General features: G+C 43.1%; 1 protein-coding gene across 1 annotated transcript in view; it reads left to right on the top strand.

The window, feature by feature from the left end:
• Positions 1–9,767, top strand: part of BIN2 (bridging integrator 2) — a 51,806-nt gene extending 42,039 nt beyond the window's left edge. The window contains 4 exon segments of the mRNA XM_088466309.1: positions 2,904–2,986; positions 5,391–6,531; positions 6,534–6,564; positions 9,430–9,767. Coding sequence (XP_088322435.1) covers positions 2,904–2,986; positions 5,391–6,531; positions 6,534–6,564; positions 9,430–9,503 — 1,329 coding nt within the window. The 3' untranslated portion in view covers positions 9,504–9,767.
• The last annotated feature ends 12,590 nt before the right edge of the window (positions 9,768–22,357 follow it).

The following is a 22,357-nucleotide window of genomic DNA, read 5'->3' as shown; positions in this document are numbered from 1 at the left end:
TTAAAAAAGTTAGCTTGATACTTAATAGTTATAGGATGAAATTAAATTCATGGCAGTTTACAGCCGCGTATTGCTGTGATACCCGACTGCACATATATCTGCCAGTTAGCAGGCGTAAAGTGACATTTCCAAAATGTTGCTCTCTTGAATTTATTGTGAAGGGGATTATAGTATACACAGTATTATGGCAAAGCTGCCAAACAGAGGGCCTAATTTAGACCCGCTCGCGAGCGCTGAGCGCTCGCAAGCGGGTCAATGGTGCCCTAATGCGTAGATAGAGCCAAAAGCACTCCTGGGCTTGCGGCAGCGAGACCCTACCGCAGGGTCTCGTCGCAAGCCCGATGGTCGCGATGGTCACCCACATAAGCCAGGAGGCCGCTCCATTTTTAGGTAGGAGGGCCCTGATTCAGAGCGAGCGCTCTGGTCAGAGCGTCCGGCTCTGAATCAGGCCCAGATTCCAGGTTTGAAAATGTACATTTGAAAAAGGCTCCTTTGCCATTCATGTATGGATGCCAGGAAATGCAGGCGGCGCATTTCTTCTTTATTTTCATGTGGAAGTGTTTGGAACTGCACCAATATTTGCAGAATTGCAAACACATCGTAAAATGCCAATGTCTTATTACGTGTGTCATCGATCTGTCAGGCGCCGGGACCGGCGCATGGGCACTAGCAATGGGGAGCCGTGCATGCCACTGCCATCCAAATGGGCTGCATCGTCTGCAGCCCGTAGGAGCCGGTTAGGGCTGGCGGAAAGGCAGAGTAGTGGCTTCCTCCTGGAAGCCGCTCTCTGCTAATAGCAGCTCAGACTGGTAGTCCCAGGGGGAGGAGACACCTCCCCATGGGGCTGCCTGTTGTGCATGTGACTGGCAGATATCACTTCCAATAGGAAGCCACTGCCAGTCAAACAGTGTAGCCAGTGCAGTCACGGACTGCACTGACTACACAGAGGTGGTGGATTTTACTCGGGGGGTGGGGGGGGGGATCTGCAGCCTCTAGGCACAATCTGCCACTGATCTATATATATATATAATATATATATATACACACAGTCTAAATATACTGTATATATATACAGTCAGGTCCATAAATATTGGGACATTGACAGAATTTTCATATTTTGGCCTCTATTCACCACCACAATGGCTTTGAAATGAAACAAACAAGATGTGCTTTAACTGCAGACTTTCAGATTTCATTTGAGGGTAATTACATCCAAAGCAGGTGAACGGTGTAGGAATTACAACAGTTTCTATATGTGCCTCCCACTTTTTAAGGGGCCAAAAGTAATGGGACAAACTAAACAATCCTAAATCTAACTCTCACTTTTTAATACTTTGTTGCAAATCCTTTGAAGGCAATTACAGCCTGAAGTCCGGAACACATAGACATCACCAGACGTTGGGTTTCATCCCTGGTGATGCTCTGCCAGGCCTCTACTGCAAATGTCTTCAGTTCCTGCTTGTTCTTGGGCCATTTTCCCATCAGTTTTGTCTTCATCAAGTGAAATGCATGCTCAATCGGATTAATGTCAGGGGATTGACTTGGCCATTGCATAACATTCCACTTTTTAGCCTTAAAAAACTCTTTGGTTGGTTTTGCAGTATGCTTCGGGTCATTGGCCATCTGCACTGTGAAGCGCCATCCAATGAGTTCTGAAGCATTTGACTGAATATGAGCATATAATATTGCCCGAAACACTTCAGAATTCATTCTGCTGCTTTTGTCAGCAGTCACATCAACAATAAATACAAGGGAACCAGTTCCATTGGCAGCCATACATGCCCACGCCATGACAATACCACCACCATGCTTCACTGATGAGGTGGTATGTTTTGGATCATGAGCAGTTCCTTTCCTTGTCCATACTCTTCTCTTCCCATCACTCTGGTACAAGTTGATCTTTGTCTCATCTGTCCATAGGATGTTGTTCCAGAACTGTAATGGCTTTTTTAGATGTTGTATGGCAAACTTTAATCTGGTCTTCTTGTTTTTGTTGCTCACCAATGGTTTACATCTTGTGGTGAACCCTCTATATTCACTCTTGTGAAGTCTTCTCTTGATTGTTGACTTTGACACATATACACCTACCTCCTGGAGAGTGTTCTTGATTTGGCCAACTGTTGTGAAGGGGTTTTTCTTCACCAGGGAAATAATTTTTCTGTCATCCACCACAGTTGTTTTCCGTGGTCTTCCGGGACTTTTGGTGTTGCTGTCTATGTGTTCCGGACTTCAGGCTGTAATTGCCTTCAAAGGATTTGCAACAAAGTATTAAAAAGTGAGAGTTAGATTTAGGATTGTTTAGTTTGTCCCATTACTTTTGGCCCCTTAAAAAGTGGGAGGCACATATAGAAACCGTTGTAATTCCTACACTGTTCACCTGATTTGGATGTAATTACCCTCAAATTAAATCTGAAAGTCTGCAGTTAAAGCACATCTTGTTTGTTTCATTTCAAAGCCATTGTTGTGGTGAATAGAGGCCAAAATATGAAAATTCTGTCAATGTCCCAACATTTATGCACCTGACTGTATATATATCTATCATACTATGTTTATGCGGTCACTTCACTTTACACATTGCAGGGACAGGCTCCTGTTGGAGTACATGTCCCTCGTTGTGATTTTTAATACATTCGGGTGGTTCAGAAGTTTTTATTGTAGCGAATAGCACCAATAACAAATTCTAATTATCAGGCCTAAAACCTATTGATAAATGGTCCCCTACATCTTCTTTCGGTACATAATAAAAACTAGGTTTCCCCGGGCCACCTTTTTGTGTCCTTAATTACCAAAATATACTTAGCTTTAGTTTATCCCAAAAATTCATCCAACAACTGCCAGCTACAAAGACAGATCATGACTGCTTACAATGAATAATACAATTTGTCTTGATGATCTTCCTGCAGCTAAACCATGACCTATATGAAGTCATGAGTAAACTGGAGAAGCAGCATTCCAACAAAGTTTTTGTCATTAAAGGAGTTAAAAGGTATGATCTGTTTACATACAATATTATGCATACTTAAATGTGAGTCATATACTTTGTTTTTAAGGTGTGTTTGATTAGGATCTGAGCAGCTTGTTGTATCTAATTTTCAATTTCTGCTCTTCCCGGATGTCCTCAGTACTGAAGTGGGAATAGAATAGCCTGTATCCAGATCACTGAAATGATCACAGCAGCTGCTGAGGGAGCTGAGCTCAGGGAAGGCTATGACCTGTTCACTTGTGTGATTATATTTATTAGTGATTATTAGTGATCAGAGCTGCATGATGTGAGGAGGGGAATGCAAGCAATTGGAAAGCAATCAGAACCTGATAGCGGAAGGAGAATGATCTCCCAAATCCAGGGTTGGACTATCCCACAGGGGTACAGGGGAAATCCCCAGTGGGCGCCACTGCCTGTGGGCCCACCCCTCTCCTCTAGGTGTCAGCTTCCAGACCTCAAATTATAGATTGTTATTCTATTAGACGGTCAGTTGCCAGGAACACTGATCAGCATGGTGACTTGGTTCCCTTCTATAGAAACTACACCAAGATTTGCCCATTGATTAGCCAAACTTCTGTTGTGGCTGGCCACACCCCCTCTGATGGATGACCGCACCCTTTAAGCATGGGCCCCCACCACTGCATTCTGCCAGTGGGCCCTTTATGTCCCGGAGCCTGATTCAGAAATGTACGCAATTGCAATTACATATGCAGATCAGCCAATTGTTCAGCACTGCGCTTGCACCGAACTGCATGTGCTCTGTAATCGCACTGCGATCATGCACGCACATAGGAATCCATCGCAGAGTGAGCGACAGGCCGTGAGCATTTGGGGGTTGTGACAGTAGAGTGGCTGGAGAAACGCCGGTGTGTCTGACTGTTTGAACGCCATTGTATGGGCGTGCATAAATTAGCCACTGCGATTGCATATGCAGATTGAGTACTCACTGTGTGCGACGAGACTTGCAGTTTCTGCTATGGATCAGACCTGCTGTAATTGTGCATGACGGGCCGATGTGTTTCGATGGTACCAATGTATATGCAGGACTGCGAGGTTGAACGGATATGAGAAAGCAGCAGTTGGCATCTCTATGCTGGCAGAGCTGTGGCAGGCATTAGCATATTATGTGCAGCTTCATTACTGAATCAGGCCCCCAGTCTGACACTGCCCCAATCACATTAGGGCAGGAACACTGTGGTGTCAAAGGCACCACTATATAAAAGTTATTATATTATATATATAAACGTCATCTTTCATGGACAAACATCATCTTCCATGGACTTCTGTCCAGGAATGATGATGTTTGTCCATGAAAGATGACGTTCTGCCTCTTTCTGAGACCCAATTTTTGGCGGGAAAAATCCAAACTTGGCAGGGAAATTCGAACCTATCCGAACCTGCACATCCCTAATAAATATATATATATATATATATATATATATATATATGAATACCCCTACCCAGCTTGTTTGAATCATGTCAACAAGCAAGAAAGTGTAATCATATATGGCTGAACGCTAATTTGAACACTACTGTACCTTGAAATAGACTTTGTTACAAAACAAGAATAATATTAATATTAACTAAATCACTAACAGTTCTCTTAATAGGCATACGTTTCCAGATAAGAAAATCTACAAATTGTATTTAGCAATTACTCTGCTGTCTTCTGGTGGAAGTAAAAAAACAACAACTCAAAAACACATATTTGAAGTTCTTTGTTACCTACGTGTGTGCTGGGGGTTTGAACAACTTGTACTAAGAGAGTTACCTTCCTTTCCTTTCTCTGTACTAGTACTTGGCAGGAAACCATGACTGTGGTTATCTTTTACTTTGTTAAAATACAATATTGCTCTTTGGGGACATGACCAAGGAAATGCAAACACAAGCGCAATGCTGCAAAACACAAGTGTATTAGTGCTGTATAATATAACCCACAACACCCTCTCTTTCATCGTCTACTTATTAGAAAGAAGAACAACCCTTAGTGACTGGTATTTAAAAGTTTTAAACGTGTTTTTAAAGAGATGGTCTGAAATGCTACTGAAATGCTTCATCAAAAAGTGACCTGATGACGCTAATTTTTGAAAAGAAAAAAAAAATATATAACTGCAGCCCTCTCCTCCCTGCATTTTCGTTTGGGCATAACGGGAAATGTAGTTGATGGTGACCACACAATGGGAATGTTAATCCCTTTTTTGTTGTGTTAGAACAATTATTTACCCCACACATGTAATTAGAGTTTCTAAATGGACTTTACTGTCCCTAAATATGGGGAAAAAAAGTCGGGTCATCTTCCTGAAGGAGATACGTCACATTATCATTTTTACCACCTGTAAATATAGTTTCTGTCTACATTTCCAGTCAGGTATAAGTTTTTAGCTAATGTAAACACTTTACTTTTCAGTAAAAGAAATTCTCTGATGATCTCATCTCCCATAAGTTCTTCCAATTCCTTCTTCATGGCATCGGTAGACCCTGGGACCAACATTTCAGCTACTGAAAAAGAGTCCACAGATCAGAAGTGTGAGGAGAGTTCCCTATCCTCTACAGCCAGTGAAACACAAGATCCCTCCATAGATGGCACTTCTTGCAGGTTATCAGAGAAAGTAGTGCAGGATGTATCGCCAGCTGCTCCTGCTGACATTTGTGAGAAACAATTAGAGGAATCTGAAAGTGAGCATTCAGAGGGGTTCATACAGGACAACACAATGGAATGTAAAGAGAAAAATTCGGAGGACAATACAGCAAATGGATTAAAAGAATGGAGTTCAGAAAAGGCTACTCGTGAGGATTTTACAGACAGTGAAGATGTGCTGCAGCATAGATCCGTGGTTACCGAAGACAATGTGTCAGATAAAATAATACCGGAAAATGCAAGTATAATAACACAAAGCCAAAGCGTAACTGAAGACAGTACATTAAGAGATTCAGGTCACTCCAATGAAACGGTTGCAGAAGAACATTCCCATGCAAGTCCAGGTGATACAATTCAGCTGGACGCTGAAGACACAACAGACAAAGACACTGGAAAAAGGATGCAGTGTCATTCAAATGATGTAAACCAAGGGAGCTCAGTGCACGCAACACAGGGGAATTCTGAAAATACAACACAAGTTTATACAAAGCATCCTGCACAGGCTGAAATAATGCACCAGGATATGGGAGACACACAGGACATGGCCCAGAGAGATTCCAGTGATATAACCCAAGACAAGTCAGGAGATGTAACTATGGAGGATTCAAAGAGCAACACACAAGAGATTTTCAGTGACAGTTCTCAGGGAGACTCAGCTGGCATAACACAAAATGACTCAGATGATCGAACGCAGAATAATTCTAGAACAGGAACACAGGGGGGCACAGAGGACGAAGTGGAAATTAAATCACAGGATAACAGAATGCAAAGCTCCAAAAATGAAGTTTCATCAGAATCTAAAGATAAATCTCAAGATAATGAATCTGACAGCCAAACAAAACCATCTACTTGCTCCACACCACATGCATCTGATGAAATGAATCCGCAACCAGATGTTGGTGCTGACTTACTGTACTGACTGGGAGGCAGGAGAATTATTCAGGTATATTTAAGTATTTTTATTACATATCTATATTAGGCATCTTCTCCCAAATTGTAATAAATGCCCAAGAGTATTTTATACAAACACTTTTAATCTTATACAAACTCAATATATTACTCTCTAATTTAGTGCATATTTGCCTACTCTCCCGGAATGTAAGGGAACACCACCCAAGATTAGGTCTCCTAGAGTCGCCCACCACACACCTGCGGAAGCCATCTACCCGAGCAAAGTGGGTGGTCTGGGTGACTGATGACGTCATTCAGCCCTACTTCAGAATGGTGAATTGCGGAATTGTATAGCGGGCGAGGAGCCATGATGACTCAATCACATCATCACGCCACCGTGCTGCCCACTTTTCTGCACCACACCCCCCTCCCTGTAGACCCGTCCTGACAACTCCCTCCAGTTTGGGTGCACATCTTTTATTTCAGTAAAGAATACTTAACTCCTCTTCATAGAAAAATGATTGACATTTTCGAAAGCTTTTATCCTATCGCCCTCTTCTCTACATTTAACTTTGTATTATTATATTTTATTTATACAGTGTCACAAGGGTTCCCTAGCACAGTATAACATATTCCTTTAGTCTTCTCTGGTAGGTTTTGTTATTTAGACCATGCACAGTTTTATGTGTCTTTCATTGCGCAATTTCAAATTTATTTGTAGTGTTCTCAAGATATGGCATCAGGAACTGAGCACTATGTACTAGGTGAAGTTACAACAATATACTATACAGTCACATTACTACCTCTCTCTATGTTTCTGCTTGTACATACTGTACCTCGCTCGTCACAACTAGCAATGCACATTTGTAAGTTCAATGGTGCAAAAACCACAGTCAGTGGGTGGAGTAATAAATAAGATGCAGTTATTCAGAATGTCAACACTATAGTGTTGAATGGTTCTGACATTCAGCATGATGACAAATTTGTTCATAATGTCGACATTATGCATGAACATAGCAGCATTACAGTAATGCTGGCCACACACATAGCGATATTTTACCCGATCTGGCCGATTCCGACACAGTGGAACGACAGATCGTGTAAAATATGGCCAAATCCTGAGTAAATCGTGAGTCCCCACTCATGATGCGATGCGCATCCCCGCTGGTCGCACATCGCATCGTCAGATCTGCCGTGCAGTAGGGCAGATCTGACAATCTAGGAGGCGATGCACTGTGAAAGTCTGACTGCAGGAGAGATCGTATCAAGATTGGAGACCAAATTGTGTGCAGATCGTGTGCAGAGCTGCCGGGGAGGGTTTCAAGGGAAATCGTACACAAATCGTATACATCGGCTGATTGTGTGCAGATTGCCATGTGTGTTGCCAGCTTTAGGCTGCGGTCAGGGTCAGAATTAGGTTGCAGCTAGAGTTAGATAGAATGGACGGCATTCTTACACATTATGTCAGTGTTGACACAGTGAACGTTGACATGGCAAATGTCAACTTTTAGACCATGTCGACATTCACAATGTCGACATTCACCCCATGTCAACATTCTTGTGTCAACAAACTGAATGTCAACATTATGCCAACATCATATCACACCCGGTGATACGATCACATTAATTATCCTTCACTATGGCCCTGATTCAGAGCCAGTCGCTCTGACAGTGCGCTCGCTCTGAATCAGGGCCGGTCTTTTTTTTTTTTTTGGAACAGCCTCCTGGCCACTCGCATAGCTGTGGGTGACCACCCACAGCTATAGTGAGCGGCCAGGAAGATGGTCGCGATGGTCAAGACCATCGGGCTTGCGACGAGACCCTTTTTGGTAGGGTCTCGTTGCCGCAAGCCCCAGAGAGATTTCGGCTCTGACAGAGCCGAAATCTCCCCCAATGACATCACTCGTGATGTCAGTGGGGCCGGCCCAAAACGGAGGTGTTCACATGGGAATGCCTCCGTTTGGGCAGCCACTCCCCCAGCACGACCACCAAAGGAGGCGTGCTGTCACTCAACATCAACAGAACGCCCCCTTTGGTACGAGACCCAGAACGACGGATTGCCCATCGCTATTTGGGTCTTGCGCATGCACACGACGGAGCCAGCTCCATCGTGCGCATGCGCTCTGGGCCACCATCGACCCGGTTGCGAGCGCTCAGCACTTGCAACCGGGTCTGAATCAGGCCCTATGTTCACTGGGATGGGTACGGGATTCTGGCACTTGGGATTCTGGCAGTCAGAATCCCAAAGCCGGCATCCTCACGGGGTTAGAATTCGGACACTTGTCGGTCAGTATTATAACCCTCCCCCTCTCTCTACCCTCCCTCGCCGGTGCCTGACCCTAACCTCTACCCCTAGTGCCTAAACCTCAAGTCCCCCTCCCTGCACCCTAAACCTAACCATCCCCCCTTAATGCCTAACCCTAACCTTCCCCCTAGTGCCTAAGCATAACTACTAACCCTAATGCTAAACCTCCCCCTATACCCGCTCACCTTCAGAATTCTGGCAGTCGGGATGCCGGCGCCGAGGTTCTGACAAGTGTCGGGAGTCCAGCGCTGGAATCCCTGTGGACGTGATATTGATCGCATCCCATGTTCACCATGTTCTCGGCTTACTCTCTAGCGGCTAAGGTAAAGAACTTTTGGCAGAGTTTAAGTACAATTATTCCCTTTGAAGGCAAGGTCAATATTAATCAGTACTAAGCACAACCAGAGATAGTGTTTCTCATCACCAATTAACAGGGGTCAGTTGTTGGGAGACTTGTGGAATATTGGTGCTGCCCAGCTCCCATATAAGTGACTGTATATTATTGTTTCCACTACCTGTATTTCATAACTCTGTAAAGTAAATGTTCAATAGCCATTTATTATTTATTTTATTTTTTTCCATTTCAGTGAACCTTGTGTTTATTTTATGCAGGTTGTAAAGAACAAGTGATCGCACCACTGTCTGCACAGACTGTAGCTAATGTGGACACAAGTCACTCCACATAGACAAGCTAAGGAACAATAAGTACCTGTACATGTTTCAGCACAATGAAAATCTCCTACTGAGAAGGATAGGTTCATTCTACATATTGACCCTCTTTATTGCAAGAAAACATCCACTGACTGCAAAAAGTTATGTTTAAAATTCTATAACTTCCATATTGTAATGTTGAATTTTGACCCGGTTATATTCAGGCTCTGATATTTCACTGAAGTTACCAAGTGACCAATTCTAACTAAGGGCCTCATTTATTAATGAGTTTTATTACCAAAACGAGTGATAAATGTCACTGTGTATGATAAATTGTGCCCCAGCCAATCACCTCCCAACTGTCAACTGTTAGAAAAATGACAGTTGGGAGCTGATTGGCTGGAGCACCATTTATCATACACAGTGAAATTTATCACTCATTTTGGTGACAAAACTCGTTAATTAGAGGGAGGCCATTAGCATTTTGCATATCTGATGTGGAAAACGTGACACATCTAACTTACAAACTTTTCACTCTGAATACTGTATATCTCGTTTCAATGTATAAAGTGTCTAAACCATGTCTCTTCCTCACTTACTTTTGCTTACTGTGTTCCGGGAGATCCGGGATGAGGGAGATCCAGGTGGGAGAAGTGAAGCCCTGGCACCAGAATATCATCATTGTGGCCCCGCCAATGACATAATGACACCATTCGTGGCATTACTTGCAGAGGCGGGACCATGATGATGCATCATCACACCCCTGCCTCACCCACTGCACTGGAGAAGTAGGCAGGATGTGAGATTAGGCAGTATGACATGTGTAATATACATATTTTTTGACTCAAAACTACATTGTCATGCTTGTCTATAACGCTACCCTTACTCCATATGGAGTGACACTTGTCAAAAGTATATTCTGTCTCCAAAAGAATAATATAGTTAGAGGCCTAGGACTCTGAGGAGTAGGGATCCCTTATGTAAGTACTGCCTGAAGTTTGTATTTGGTCCCAACTTTATAAAATCATGCCTTTATATTCTCAAACAGTGGCAGGCTTTGCAACAAATAATACTATATCTTAAAGGGGGAAATGTATCAAACTCTGAAGACTGTAGAAGTAGGAAATTAAAAAGTTGCCCATATCAAACAAGCTTCTAGCTAGCGTCAAGTACATTATATAAAATGATCGGTAGAAGCTGATTGGTTGGTTTGATATATTTCCACCATCAACTTCCTCTGAGCAGTGGTACATGGTAGGGCTGTCAACTGTCCCCCAATCTCTTACTGCAGGAACCCTTAAGTTTTTGGCAAAGCAAATTTGTGGCAATGCTGCACTGATGAAATGAATCAACACAAAGTATCTGATTAGGGTTAATCCTAATTACTCTTATGGGGAATTACAATGTTATTCTCCTGGCCCTTAATGGCGCAGCTGTTCCAATAAAAATTTCCATATTGAAATAGTTACAATGCTGTAGGTATATCCGCAATCCTATGGCTGTAGGATACACATAAGATGGTCAAAAGAGCCGGACTTCGTAATTGCCGTGAAAACCGGCTATCAATCAACAAGGCTGGGGTGCCTCTGCATGTGCATATGCCCGCTTACCTGGTGTATGTGTTCATAGCGGATGCCGGGCTCCGTTGTTACCCCCTCGGTCGGTCGGCTACTGTGACTTGGAGTCTGCCAGTCACCAGCTCACCACGTGACACCTATTGGCTGGAAAAGATGTGGTGGATTTGTGGCTGTTTATCCTCCAGAGGTTTTGGTTGGCCATTTATAAACCAAAGGACAATCGACTGTGGTTTTCAAAACGTTATCAAAACCGCTGAATTGTAAGTTAATAACGATGGTGATCCAAACCGTAAGTGATGTCCAGTGGTTTTAAAATGTGTAGGAGACAGGCCATTTGTAAATTTGGTCCTGAGTGTGTGACATGACACACATTACTCCTCCTCTCTTGAACTTTTGCTGATTTAAAATCCACTAAGTTCCAGCTCCACGCAGCAGTAACAGTGCTTTTTTTCAAATAAGGGGATTTTAAGGCAGGGGTGGGCAATAAGCGGCCCTCCAGCTGTTGCTGAACTATAAATCCCAGCATGCCTTGCAACAGTTTTAGCATAGCCAAATAGAAAAACTGTGGCAAGGCATGCTGGGATGTGTAGTTCTACAACAGGTGGGGACTGCTAATTGCCCACTCCCTAATTTAAGGCATGCATTGGTTTTATAGCTTGGGATTCTGATTTTGAAAACTGTAGATTGAAATGGGTGCAAGAAGTTGTAGAGAAAATCAGCAATATATTAAAACCCCTAGAGGTATCAAACAATGATAAAACCTTAATAATGTAAATTAAATACTTGCATAGAATATATAACGATACACTATAATCATACCGTACAACTGTCCCATTTTACAGTCACATTTTAGCAGCTCTGTCCCACTGTCCCAATCAGACAGGATTATCCCAGATGGGTCAGAAAGTTGTTATAAAAGCATAGGGGGCTTTACTGCCAATTATTAATAAAGACAAAGTAAATATGCTAGTTATTTTAATAATTGAATAATTAATTATAATTCATAATAATATCATACATTACTAATAAACCATTTATAACTCACTCACAATGAAATACATAGAAAATATTACTGTTCTAATACCACAAGGACGTGCTTTCTCTGACATGGTTGCATTCCATACTGCTGCGTGTGTGACCCGGGCACAAGTGCAATGGTTACAAGGTAGTTTATTGGCACTGGAAGGATGGGTGTTTTACTATTTAGTATTTGCCATTGGGAAAAAGTAGGAACCATTAGACACTTGGGGATTGTGGTAAAGCCACTAGGGAATCTATTACTAGGGGGAGGAGGGTTAAAGCCATTAGGTATCTATAAATTACTGCAGGGGCGCCGATAGGGGGGAGCGGGTTCAAATTACCCGGGCCTGGGCTTCCTGAGGGGCCCGGCAGGGGCCCCATGTCCAACACCGCCCCCCACCCTCCCTTACAGCAGCCCAGCACACAGCGTGTGCTGAGCTACAGTGGGAGACTGCTCGAGGCTGCTGAGCAGTAGCCACAGCAGTCTCCTATGCCTGTGGGGGGGAGCGATCACACTGATCATGCCCCCCCTGGCTTTGCGCCGGGCTGAGGGGGCTCAGAGTGCCCCCATCGCCAGCGAAGCGGCGCTGAAAATGTTCTTGTTTTGTTTTGGTTTTAAGGGGGCGTGGCCACCCCTCCCGTTATTAGGCCACGCCCCCTGTTACCCGGGCCCGCTGCGGCTCTTGGAGGGCCTAAACTACTGAGAGCATTCATTATGCTAATTATCGCTGGCTGGATGGTCCCTGAAAATTAGGTATCCAACTCGCAGCAAGTAGCAGCGGTGTATACAAAGTCACTAGAGCATTTCAACATTGCTCCAATGCGGAGACAACTAATCTGAAAATCAGCTGCGTCTGCGATGTCCCTCACTGCTGCTTCCCACAGCAGTGAAATTTAGCACTGACGAGTCTGACTCTGCAGTGCTACTGCGCATGTATGAATGTCAGTTCACACATGCGCAACCTCCAGTGGAAGGAGCCAGGCGGTGGAGGAGAGATCCTAATGGCTCCCTCTTCGAAGCCCTGGATTTATGAACTCTTTCAGATGCTGCACACTTCAAGGTACAGTATATTTTGCTTCAATTACACATCTAAGTATACTTGTAAAACAATATTATCGACTAAATAACATTTCTTTTTATGTAGTCTTTTTTTTTAATCATCAGTTACTCTAAAGTGTATATTCCTTTAACAATATATTAAAATATTTACAAATGATATAAAACATGGTATTTAATAAAAATACAGAGATAGGGTACACAGAGAGTGGAGTATAGTGTGAGGGAGCTTTGGGTGTATCTCAGCAGGGGTGTCTTTAGAGAGGAGGGGGCCCGTGTGCATCATCCGTCACGGGCCCCCTCTTCTCACCCCGCCGGCCGGCAGCCGACTGATGCTGCTGGCTGGCCACCGCAGAATCATTAGACTCTAGGCACTAGAGTGTGCCCGGAGTCTACTGCGCATGCTCAGATCGCCGGGGAAATGGAGCGGCCGTCATTTTCATGGAGATTTCTCACAGCGCATGTGCAAAACGCTGGAAAAATGGCCGCGGTGGGCATTTTTCAGCATTTTCAGCAGCACTGAGAGACCCGACGCGGGACCTTGGTGAGGTAAGTTTTAGATAATATGGGTGCAGGGTGTGCGGTGCGGGCCCCCCTGGACCAGGGGGCCCGTGTGCACCGCACACCCTGCACCCATTATATATACGCCCTTGTATCCCAGCATCCTTTGCATGGTGATCTATTTGTCTCAGGTCATGATTGCTACAGGACTCAAATTGTCTACAAGCATACACTATCCTCCATTTTATGCAATTCCTGTATATTCAAACTTCACACAGTATGAATGCAGCATACAGACAGCATTGCTTAGCTCCAAACTGTTATCTATTTAACTCCCAAATACAACCATATGATCTCCATAAACAGATAAACCATAAAGCATAATGCATATGGTCAGAGTGAGTGTATGGGGGAGGGAGGAACACAGACTACAATTATATCTGTAACTAGATGTTGTCCCTCGGAGCGGTCTGGGTATTTCTTTTTTCTCTCTCCTCCTATCTCTCTCTCTCTACAATTCTCCCTCTACTTGTTTTCTTTTCCTTTCTTTTCCCCTCTTACTCCATCTCTCTCTTCCCCCTCATCTGTCTTTTATCAGCACTTTTATTCTATAGATTATCCTTAGCATTTAATTTCCCCTTTACTATAGTACTATTGGGGAGGGTCTATAGCGGTAACTAATAACATGTAGAGGATAATTACAGAGCAAACTCACCTTAATCGCAACCTGCAGTACAATAGATGAACTTGATGACTTCTTAAGAAACTGCAAATTATTTTCCCAATGTTATAATTACTTTAAAAGTCAGATATAAAAGATGCAACATAGAAACACAAATAGCTCCCCAATATATAATGTTATGTATTTAGATGCCATCAAAAATAACTAAATCCAAAAACATTACAGCGAATGAGTAATACCTATAAATAAGTGCACATTAAAAGCGGACGAAAATATCAAAAACAATAATTTCTCAATTTTTTATTTCCCATCATGTTATATAAATGTGTCAGTTAAGTCCCAGAGCTGATCTAAGCTACAGCCATCTCCAGCTGCTGCCTGCATGCATTGTGATGTCACAATGCAGGTCACAGAACTATGTAAAGGATGCCAAGCTGCTGGCAGCCATTTTATAGTGACATTTTGTCCTACATAGATACTCTGTGAGTAGTTGCTGCTTATTTATTGGTGACTTTGGATAACAACTACCAGAAAAGACTTTGGACTACATCGTCTAATAAGTTCGTGAACAACATCATCTTTAGAAATCAAATCTGAATAAACTATATAATAACTTGGCTTGTCATCTTTATCTCTTCAGACACCTCCCCCTGTTTTATCTGCTGTTTTTATTTAGAAATTGTGGATAAAGCAAATTATTCATCTAATGTGACGTTGAATAACTAGGACGGTGTTAGAGGTTCCTAGGACTCACTGCGTAAACCCCCTAGAACTCAAACAAGGCGAGGTCTTCTGCCAATAACAGCCACCCACTGTTCCCTTAGAACCAATTACGTTCACCGGTACTTAGGTGGCCGCCTGCACTTAATCGCGAAGTAGTAGTGGTTTACGCAGACAACCTATGAAGACCAGAGTTTCTCATGACACAACAGGAGCTGGAGAGATGTGATGCGGCTTATACGGCTAGTGGTATTTGATACAGCTGGTATAGCTAAAGTAGTTGATGCGGCTTGTGCAGCCGGTGTATTGATGCAGCTGGTATAGCTGATGAGGAATTGATGTGGCTTATGCAGCAGGTGGTACTGATGTAGCTAGTAAAGCTGGAGGAGTTGATACAGCTTGTGCCACCAGTGTATTGATGCAGCTGGTATAGCTGATGAGGAATTGATGTGGCTTATGCAGCTGGTGGTACTGATGCAGCTGATAAAGCTGGAGGAATTGGTGCAGCCTGGAGGCTGAGATGCGGCTTGGTACGCCATGGAGCGGCTATAGCAGCCGAAGGAATTGATGCGGCCTGGAGGCCGAGGTGCGGCTCGATTAGCCGTGGAGCGGCTATTGCAGCCGGAGGAATTGATGCTGTCTGGAGACCGAGGTGCAGCTTGGTTAGCCGTGGAGAGGCTATTGCAGCCGGAGGAATTGATGCGGCCTGGATACCGAGGTGCAGCTTGGTTAGCCGTTAAGGGTCTATTGCAGCCAGAGGAATTAATGCGGCCTGGAGACCGAGGTGCGGCTTGGTTAGCCATGGAGCGGCTATCGCAGCCGCAGCAATTAATGCAGCCTGGAGACCGAGGTGCGGCTTGGTTAGCCATGGAGCGGCTATTGCAGCCGGAGGAATTAATGCAGCCTGGAGACCGAGGTGCGGCTTGGTTAGCCGTAGAACGGCAATAGTAGCCAAATGAATTGATACGGCCTGGATGCCGAGGTGAACAAAGCTATGACAGAGTCTAGCTACAGGAACCGGAAGGGCACGTACAGAGATGCTATAGCCGGCAAGGCCGTGAGGACTCTGCCAGGTATTTAAAAGATGAAGAACCAATCATATCAATGGAAGATCAACCTGTGTTCCCAGTAACACGTGATGTCGTCCGGCATCAAGATTGCCTAGCAACAGATGGTATAGTTCCCGTACGGCAGATGGAAGTAGAAGGAGTAATCACTGAAGTGTTGGAGAGCAACTGTCAGGGCTCAGCCAGGGATCGGCGCCCGCTTACCGCACCGCCGGCTTCCCCTTTCATCCTGGGTGGTCGGGCGGCCTGCGCGACGGCGGGGGAGAAGCTGAGTATTCTCCCCGCTTGCTGTGGCTTCCTGGAGGGCTGGTGTCCGGCATCGCAAATCCGGACATGGGCGCCGCCATGACAGTCGGCCCATGTGACTGGATCCTTCTCCCTGATAGGCCCGTTTTCAGCTGATGCTGTGCACCTGTCTAAGGGTTCCCCTGGGTATAAAACTGTTCCACAGGTTATGGGAAATTGCCTGAACAACGGTTGTCTCCTAGCGTGCTTTAGTGAGTTCCCGGTCCAGGTTCCTATTCACCCGTACAGCAGCAGTGTTACCAGCTTTACCTGTGTGCCTAAACATCTCTGGTGAATACCCGTGCAGCAGTGTGACCACCTTTACCTGTGTGCCTAAACATCTCTGGTGAATACCCGTGCAGCAGTGTTATCACCTTTACCTGTGTGCCTAAACATCTCTGGTGAATACCCGTGCAGCAGTGTTACCACCTTTACCTGTGTGCCTTTACGTCTTTGGTGAATACCCGTGCAGCAGTGTACCCACCTTTACCTGTGTGCCTATACGTCTCTGGCGAATACCCGTGCAGCAGTGTTATCACCTTTACCTGTGTGCCTAAACATCTCCAGTGAACATCCGTGCTACCACGTATACCGCCTCTACCCGTGTGCCTTCTATCTCTGGTGACGTCTCAAGTAACCGTGAGTTGCTTCCCACTTGAAATCCTTATTGACGTTTGATCCACGTGTCAAGGTGTGTTCTATACAGTATTTTAAGGGACTGTTTTGTGCCTAAGCAGGCATATCCTCGCTGGGCCACGTGTGTAGTGTCTCTATCCCTGCAGGGCTTGGGTACCTGGTCAAAGGACCGCGACCTGCTCACGGGGTGCAGCTAAGCCCATATCCCAATTGGGGGGGGTCACTGGCGAACACCATCCTGTGGGTTAGACTCCGCACCTTTGCCCAGGTCTCGCCAACACTCAAGACCTGTGGATGAGGAGAACGTATATCCAGGCCCCTCGTCTCCGCTTCTTTCCCCAACTTAGGCCCACCACGTCCTCTTCTCCAGTTTCAGACGTGACAGCAGCAAGTTGTGCTGGGGACTTGTAACAAACGGTTACACTTGTGCAATCCTCTAGGGCTCCGACTCCAGAACAAACTGTTGACACAATCCTATTGGAGACCTGGTCACAGAACACCCAATATATGCCTTCACACCTGTCCAATTTTGCAGCAGATCTCAGATATATGTTTGCTAAAACAATCTGCTAAAAAGATTGTGTCACTGTACACACTCTTCAATCTTTGATAGAGCAGCTGATACTCACAGGGATAAATTGGGAGAAAAATTTATAGCACAGGGATGAATTGGGAGAAATATGTATAAGACCAAGTTAATACTCCACAAAATGTATTTCCTCTGTTCTCTGTTGACAACATTGAAACCAATTTTATAATTACTTTAAAAGTCAAATATAAAAGATACAAACATAGAGACACACATGAGCTGCGGTTAGAAGGTTAGAAAGAAAGGGTTGTTTATTTTACAGTATATAAATATATATTATGCTATCAAAAATAACTAAATCCAAAAACATTACAGAGAATGAGTAATGCCTATAAATAAGTGCACATTCAAAAGCAGACGAAAATATAAAAAAACAATAATTTCTCAATTTTTTATTTCCCATCATGTTATATTAATGTGTCAGTCAGGGCCCAGAGCTTATATAAGCTACAGCCATCTCCAGCTGCTGCTTGCATGCATTGTGATGTCACAATGCAGGTCACAGAAGTATGTAAAGGATGCCAAGCTGCTGGCAGCCATTTTATAGTGACATTTTGTCCTACATAGATACTCTGTGAGTAGTTGCTGCTTTTTTTATGAACGATTTGGATAACAACTACCAGAAAGGACATTGGACTACATCTTCCAATAAGATCCTAAACAACAACATCATCTTTAGAAATCAAATCTGAATAACATCTTAAGGTAAGGACTATATAATATCTTTGGGCATGTCATCCTTACCCCTTCAGACACCTCCCTCTGTTTTATTGCCGTTTTTACTTAGAAACATTGGATGAAGCAAATTATTCATCTAATGTGACGCTGCATAACTAGGATGGGTACACACTTGTGCTATCCCATGGGGATCCAACTCCAGAGCAGACTGTTAACACTGTCCTATTAGAGACCTGGTCACAGATTCAACACCCAATATATGCCGACACACCTGTCCAATTTTGCAGCAGACTTCAGATATATGTTTGCTAAAACAATCAGCTATAAAGATTTTGCCACTGTACACTCTTCTAAAATTTGGGAAACCAGCTAATACTCACAGGGATGAATTAGGATAACAATTAATAACACAGGGATGAGTTGGGAGAAAATTGATAACACCAAGTTAATACTCTATAAATCTATCTACTCTACTCTCCGCTGATAACATTGAATCAAAGCAAATAAAATATATATAAAAAGAGGCTGGGGGAAGAAAACCAGGCCAAAATAAAATAAATAAATAAATATATGAGTGAAAAGGGCAGAAAAGTATAGGAAAAGTATAGGAATAAAAAGGTATAGGAAAAGTACCAGGCCCAACTGAAAGAACAATATAGGACCAAGCCAAAATAAAATAAATAGCAATTTGGAGAAAACCATGGGGAGGGTCTGTAGAGGTTACTAATAACATGTAGAGGATTATTACACAGCAAAATCACCTCAATTGCACATTCACAATTTGCAGTACAATAGATGGATTTGATGACTTCTTAAGAAATTGCTAATGATTTTCCCAATTTTATAATCACTTTAAAAGTCAAATATAAAAGATACAAACATAGAAACACACATACCTCCTCAATACATAATGTTATGTATTTAGATGACCTGCTATTAGAAGATTAGAAAGAAAGGGTTGTTTATTCAACAGTATATATTATGCTATCAAAAATAACTAATTCCAAAAACATTACAGCGAATGAGTAATGCCTATAAATAAGTACACATTCAAAAGCAGACGTAAATATAAAAACCAATAAGATCACCATTTTTTATTTCCCATCATGTTATATAAATGTGTCAGTTAGGGCCTAGAGCTGATCTAAGCTACAGCCATCTCCAGCTGCTGCCTGCATGCATTGTGATGTCACCATACAGGTCACAGAACTATGTAAAGGATGCCAAGCTGCTGGCAGCCATTTTATAGTGACATTTTGTCTTACATACAGTAGATACTCTGTGAGTAGTTGCTGCTTTTTTGTTAGTGATTTTGGATAACAACTACCAGAAAGAACATTGGACTAAATCTTCTAATAAGTTCCTGATTAACAAAATCATCTTAACAAATCAAATCAGAATAACATCTTAAGGTAAGGACTATATAATAACTTGGCATGTCATCCGTACACCTTCAAACACGTCCCTCTATTTTATCTGCCGTTTTTATTTAGAAATTTTGGATATAGCAAATTATTCATCTAATGTGATGCTGCATATCTAGGATGGGTACACTTGTGCAATCCTCCGGGGTTCCAACTCCAGAACACTGTTGACACAATCCTATTGGAGACCTGGTCACAGATTCAACACCCAAAATATGCCGACACACCTGTCCAATTTTGCAGCAGATCTCAGATATTCATTTGCTAAAACATTCTGTTAAACAGATTGTGTCACTGTACACACTCTTCCAGTCTTTGGCAGAGCAGCTGATAGTTACAGGGATAAATAGGGAAAAAAATTGGTGGCACAGGAATGAATTGGGAGAAAAATATATAATACCAAGTTAATACTCCATGAAATGTATCTCCACTGCTCGCCGTTGATAACTTGAATCAGAGCAAAATATAAAAGGAGGGGGGAAGTCTCGCCCACATTGAAAAAAGAAACAAAGGACACAAAGGTAGAAAGGTACAGACACAAATACATAAATTATTAGGGGAAAAAAGTGGATAGGAAAAGTACCTGGCCCAACTGAAAGACCAATATAGGGATGGTAGGCAGATAGGACCAAGCCAAAATAAAATGAATAGCATTTTGGAGAAAACCATGGGGAGGGTCTGTAGAGGTTACTAATAACATGTAGAGGATTATTGCACAGCAAAATCACCTCAATTGCACATTCGCAACCTGAACTACAATAGATGGATTTGATGACTTCTTAAGAAATTGCAAATGATTTTACAAGTTTTATAATTACTTTAAAAGTCAAATATAAAAGATAGAAACACATATACCTCCCCAATACATAATGGTATGTATTTAGATGAGCTGCGGTTAGAAGGTTAGAAAGAAAGGGTTGTTTATTTTACAGTATATAAATATATATTAGGCTATCAAAAATAACTAAATCCAAAAACATTACAGAGAATGAGTAATGCCTATAAATAAGTGCACATTCAAAAGCAGACGAAAATATAAAAAAACAATAATTTCTCAATTTTTTATTTCCCATCATGTTATATAAATGTGTCAGTTAGGTCCCAGAGCTTATATAAGCTACAGCCATCTCCAGCTGCTGCCTGCATGCATTGTGATGTCACCATACAGGTCACAGAACTATGTAAAGGATGCCAAGCTGCTGGCAGCCATTTTATAGTGACATTTTGTCCTACATAGATACTCTGTGAGTAGTTGCTGCTTTTTTTATGAACGATTTGGATAACAACTACCAGAAAGGACTTTGTACTACATCTTCCAATAAGATCCTAAACAACATCATCTTTACAAATCAAATCTGAATAACCTTTTAAGGTAAGGACTATATAATAACTTTGGGCATGTCATCCTTACCCCGTCAGACACCTCCCTCCGTTTTATCTGCTGTTTTTATTTAGAAACATTGGATGAAGCAAATTATTCATCTAATGTGACGCTGCATAACTAGGATGGGTACACACTTGTGCAATATCATGGGGATCCAACTCTAGAGCAGACTGTTAACACTGTCCTATTCACAGATTCGGCACCCAATATATGCCTACACACCTGTCCAATTTTGCAGCAGATCTCAGATATAGGTTTTCTGAAACAATCTGCTATAAAGATTTTGTCACTGTACAATATTCCAATACTTGGCAGACCAACTGATACTCACAGGGATGAATTAGGATAAAAATTGATAACACAGGGATGAATTGGGAGAAATTTATAACACCAAGTTAATACTCTATAAAAATAAGAGATATGGTAAGACCTTACCTTTGTTATCTCTATTTCTACGAAGTCCACAGGAGACCTTGGGGTATACGCTGATGACATCAGTCGTCGAGCACCTCAATAGTTAAATTTGTGCTCCCGGGATGCACCGGTCCCTCTCCTACACCCCGCCCCTATGCCAAGGCACCTCAGTTTCGTAACAAGCCAATGGCCGGAGGAGGAGAAGAAAGAACATCTGAAACACACAAGTATCACATTCTCACATAAAGTACGAGATGGAAAAAACGGTGACCAGAACATAGCCCATTTGCAGCACAGGTGCGACAGAGTGGGAGTCCTGTGGATCCATATGGACTTAGAAATAGAGTTAACAAAAGTAAGGTCTTACCATATTTCTTATTTTCTACTGCATGGTCCATAGGGCTCCACAGGAGGCCTTGGGGATGTCCCAAAGCAGTCTCCTTAAGGGTGGGGATGCTCCTGCGGAGAGAGGAGAATCCGCCGCCCGAAGGAGGCATCGTGAGAGGCAAAGATATCGAATGCATAATACTTTAGGAATGTATGGACTGTAGACCAAGTGGCTGCCTTACACAGCTGAACAGCTGAGGTACCATGACGAGCTGCCCATTAGGGACCCACAGACCAAGTAGAGTGAGCTTTTACAGAGGATGGAACAGGATGGCCCTCATGAATGTAAGCTTCTGATATTGCCAGGCGAATCCAGCCTGCCAACGTCTGCTTAGTGGCAGGCCATCCTTTCTTTCGGGAAACCAAAAAGGACAAACAGTGAGTCCGACTTCTGAAATGAGTTGGTACGGTCCACATAGGTCTTTAGAGCCCGTACTACATCCAAGGAGGCTTCACCAGCTGAGAGGT

Source organism: Taudactylus pleione, unplaced genomic scaffold (genome assembly GCF_031769625.1).
Source record: "Taudactylus pleione unplaced genomic scaffold, aTauple2 ptg000065l, whole genome shotgun sequence".
Taxonomy (NCBI): domain Eukaryota; kingdom Metazoa; phylum Chordata; class Amphibia; order Anura; family Myobatrachidae; genus Taudactylus; species Taudactylus pleione.
The sequence above is the reverse complement of the archived record's forward strand: the minus strand, read 5'-3'. Positions and strand labels throughout refer to the sequence as shown.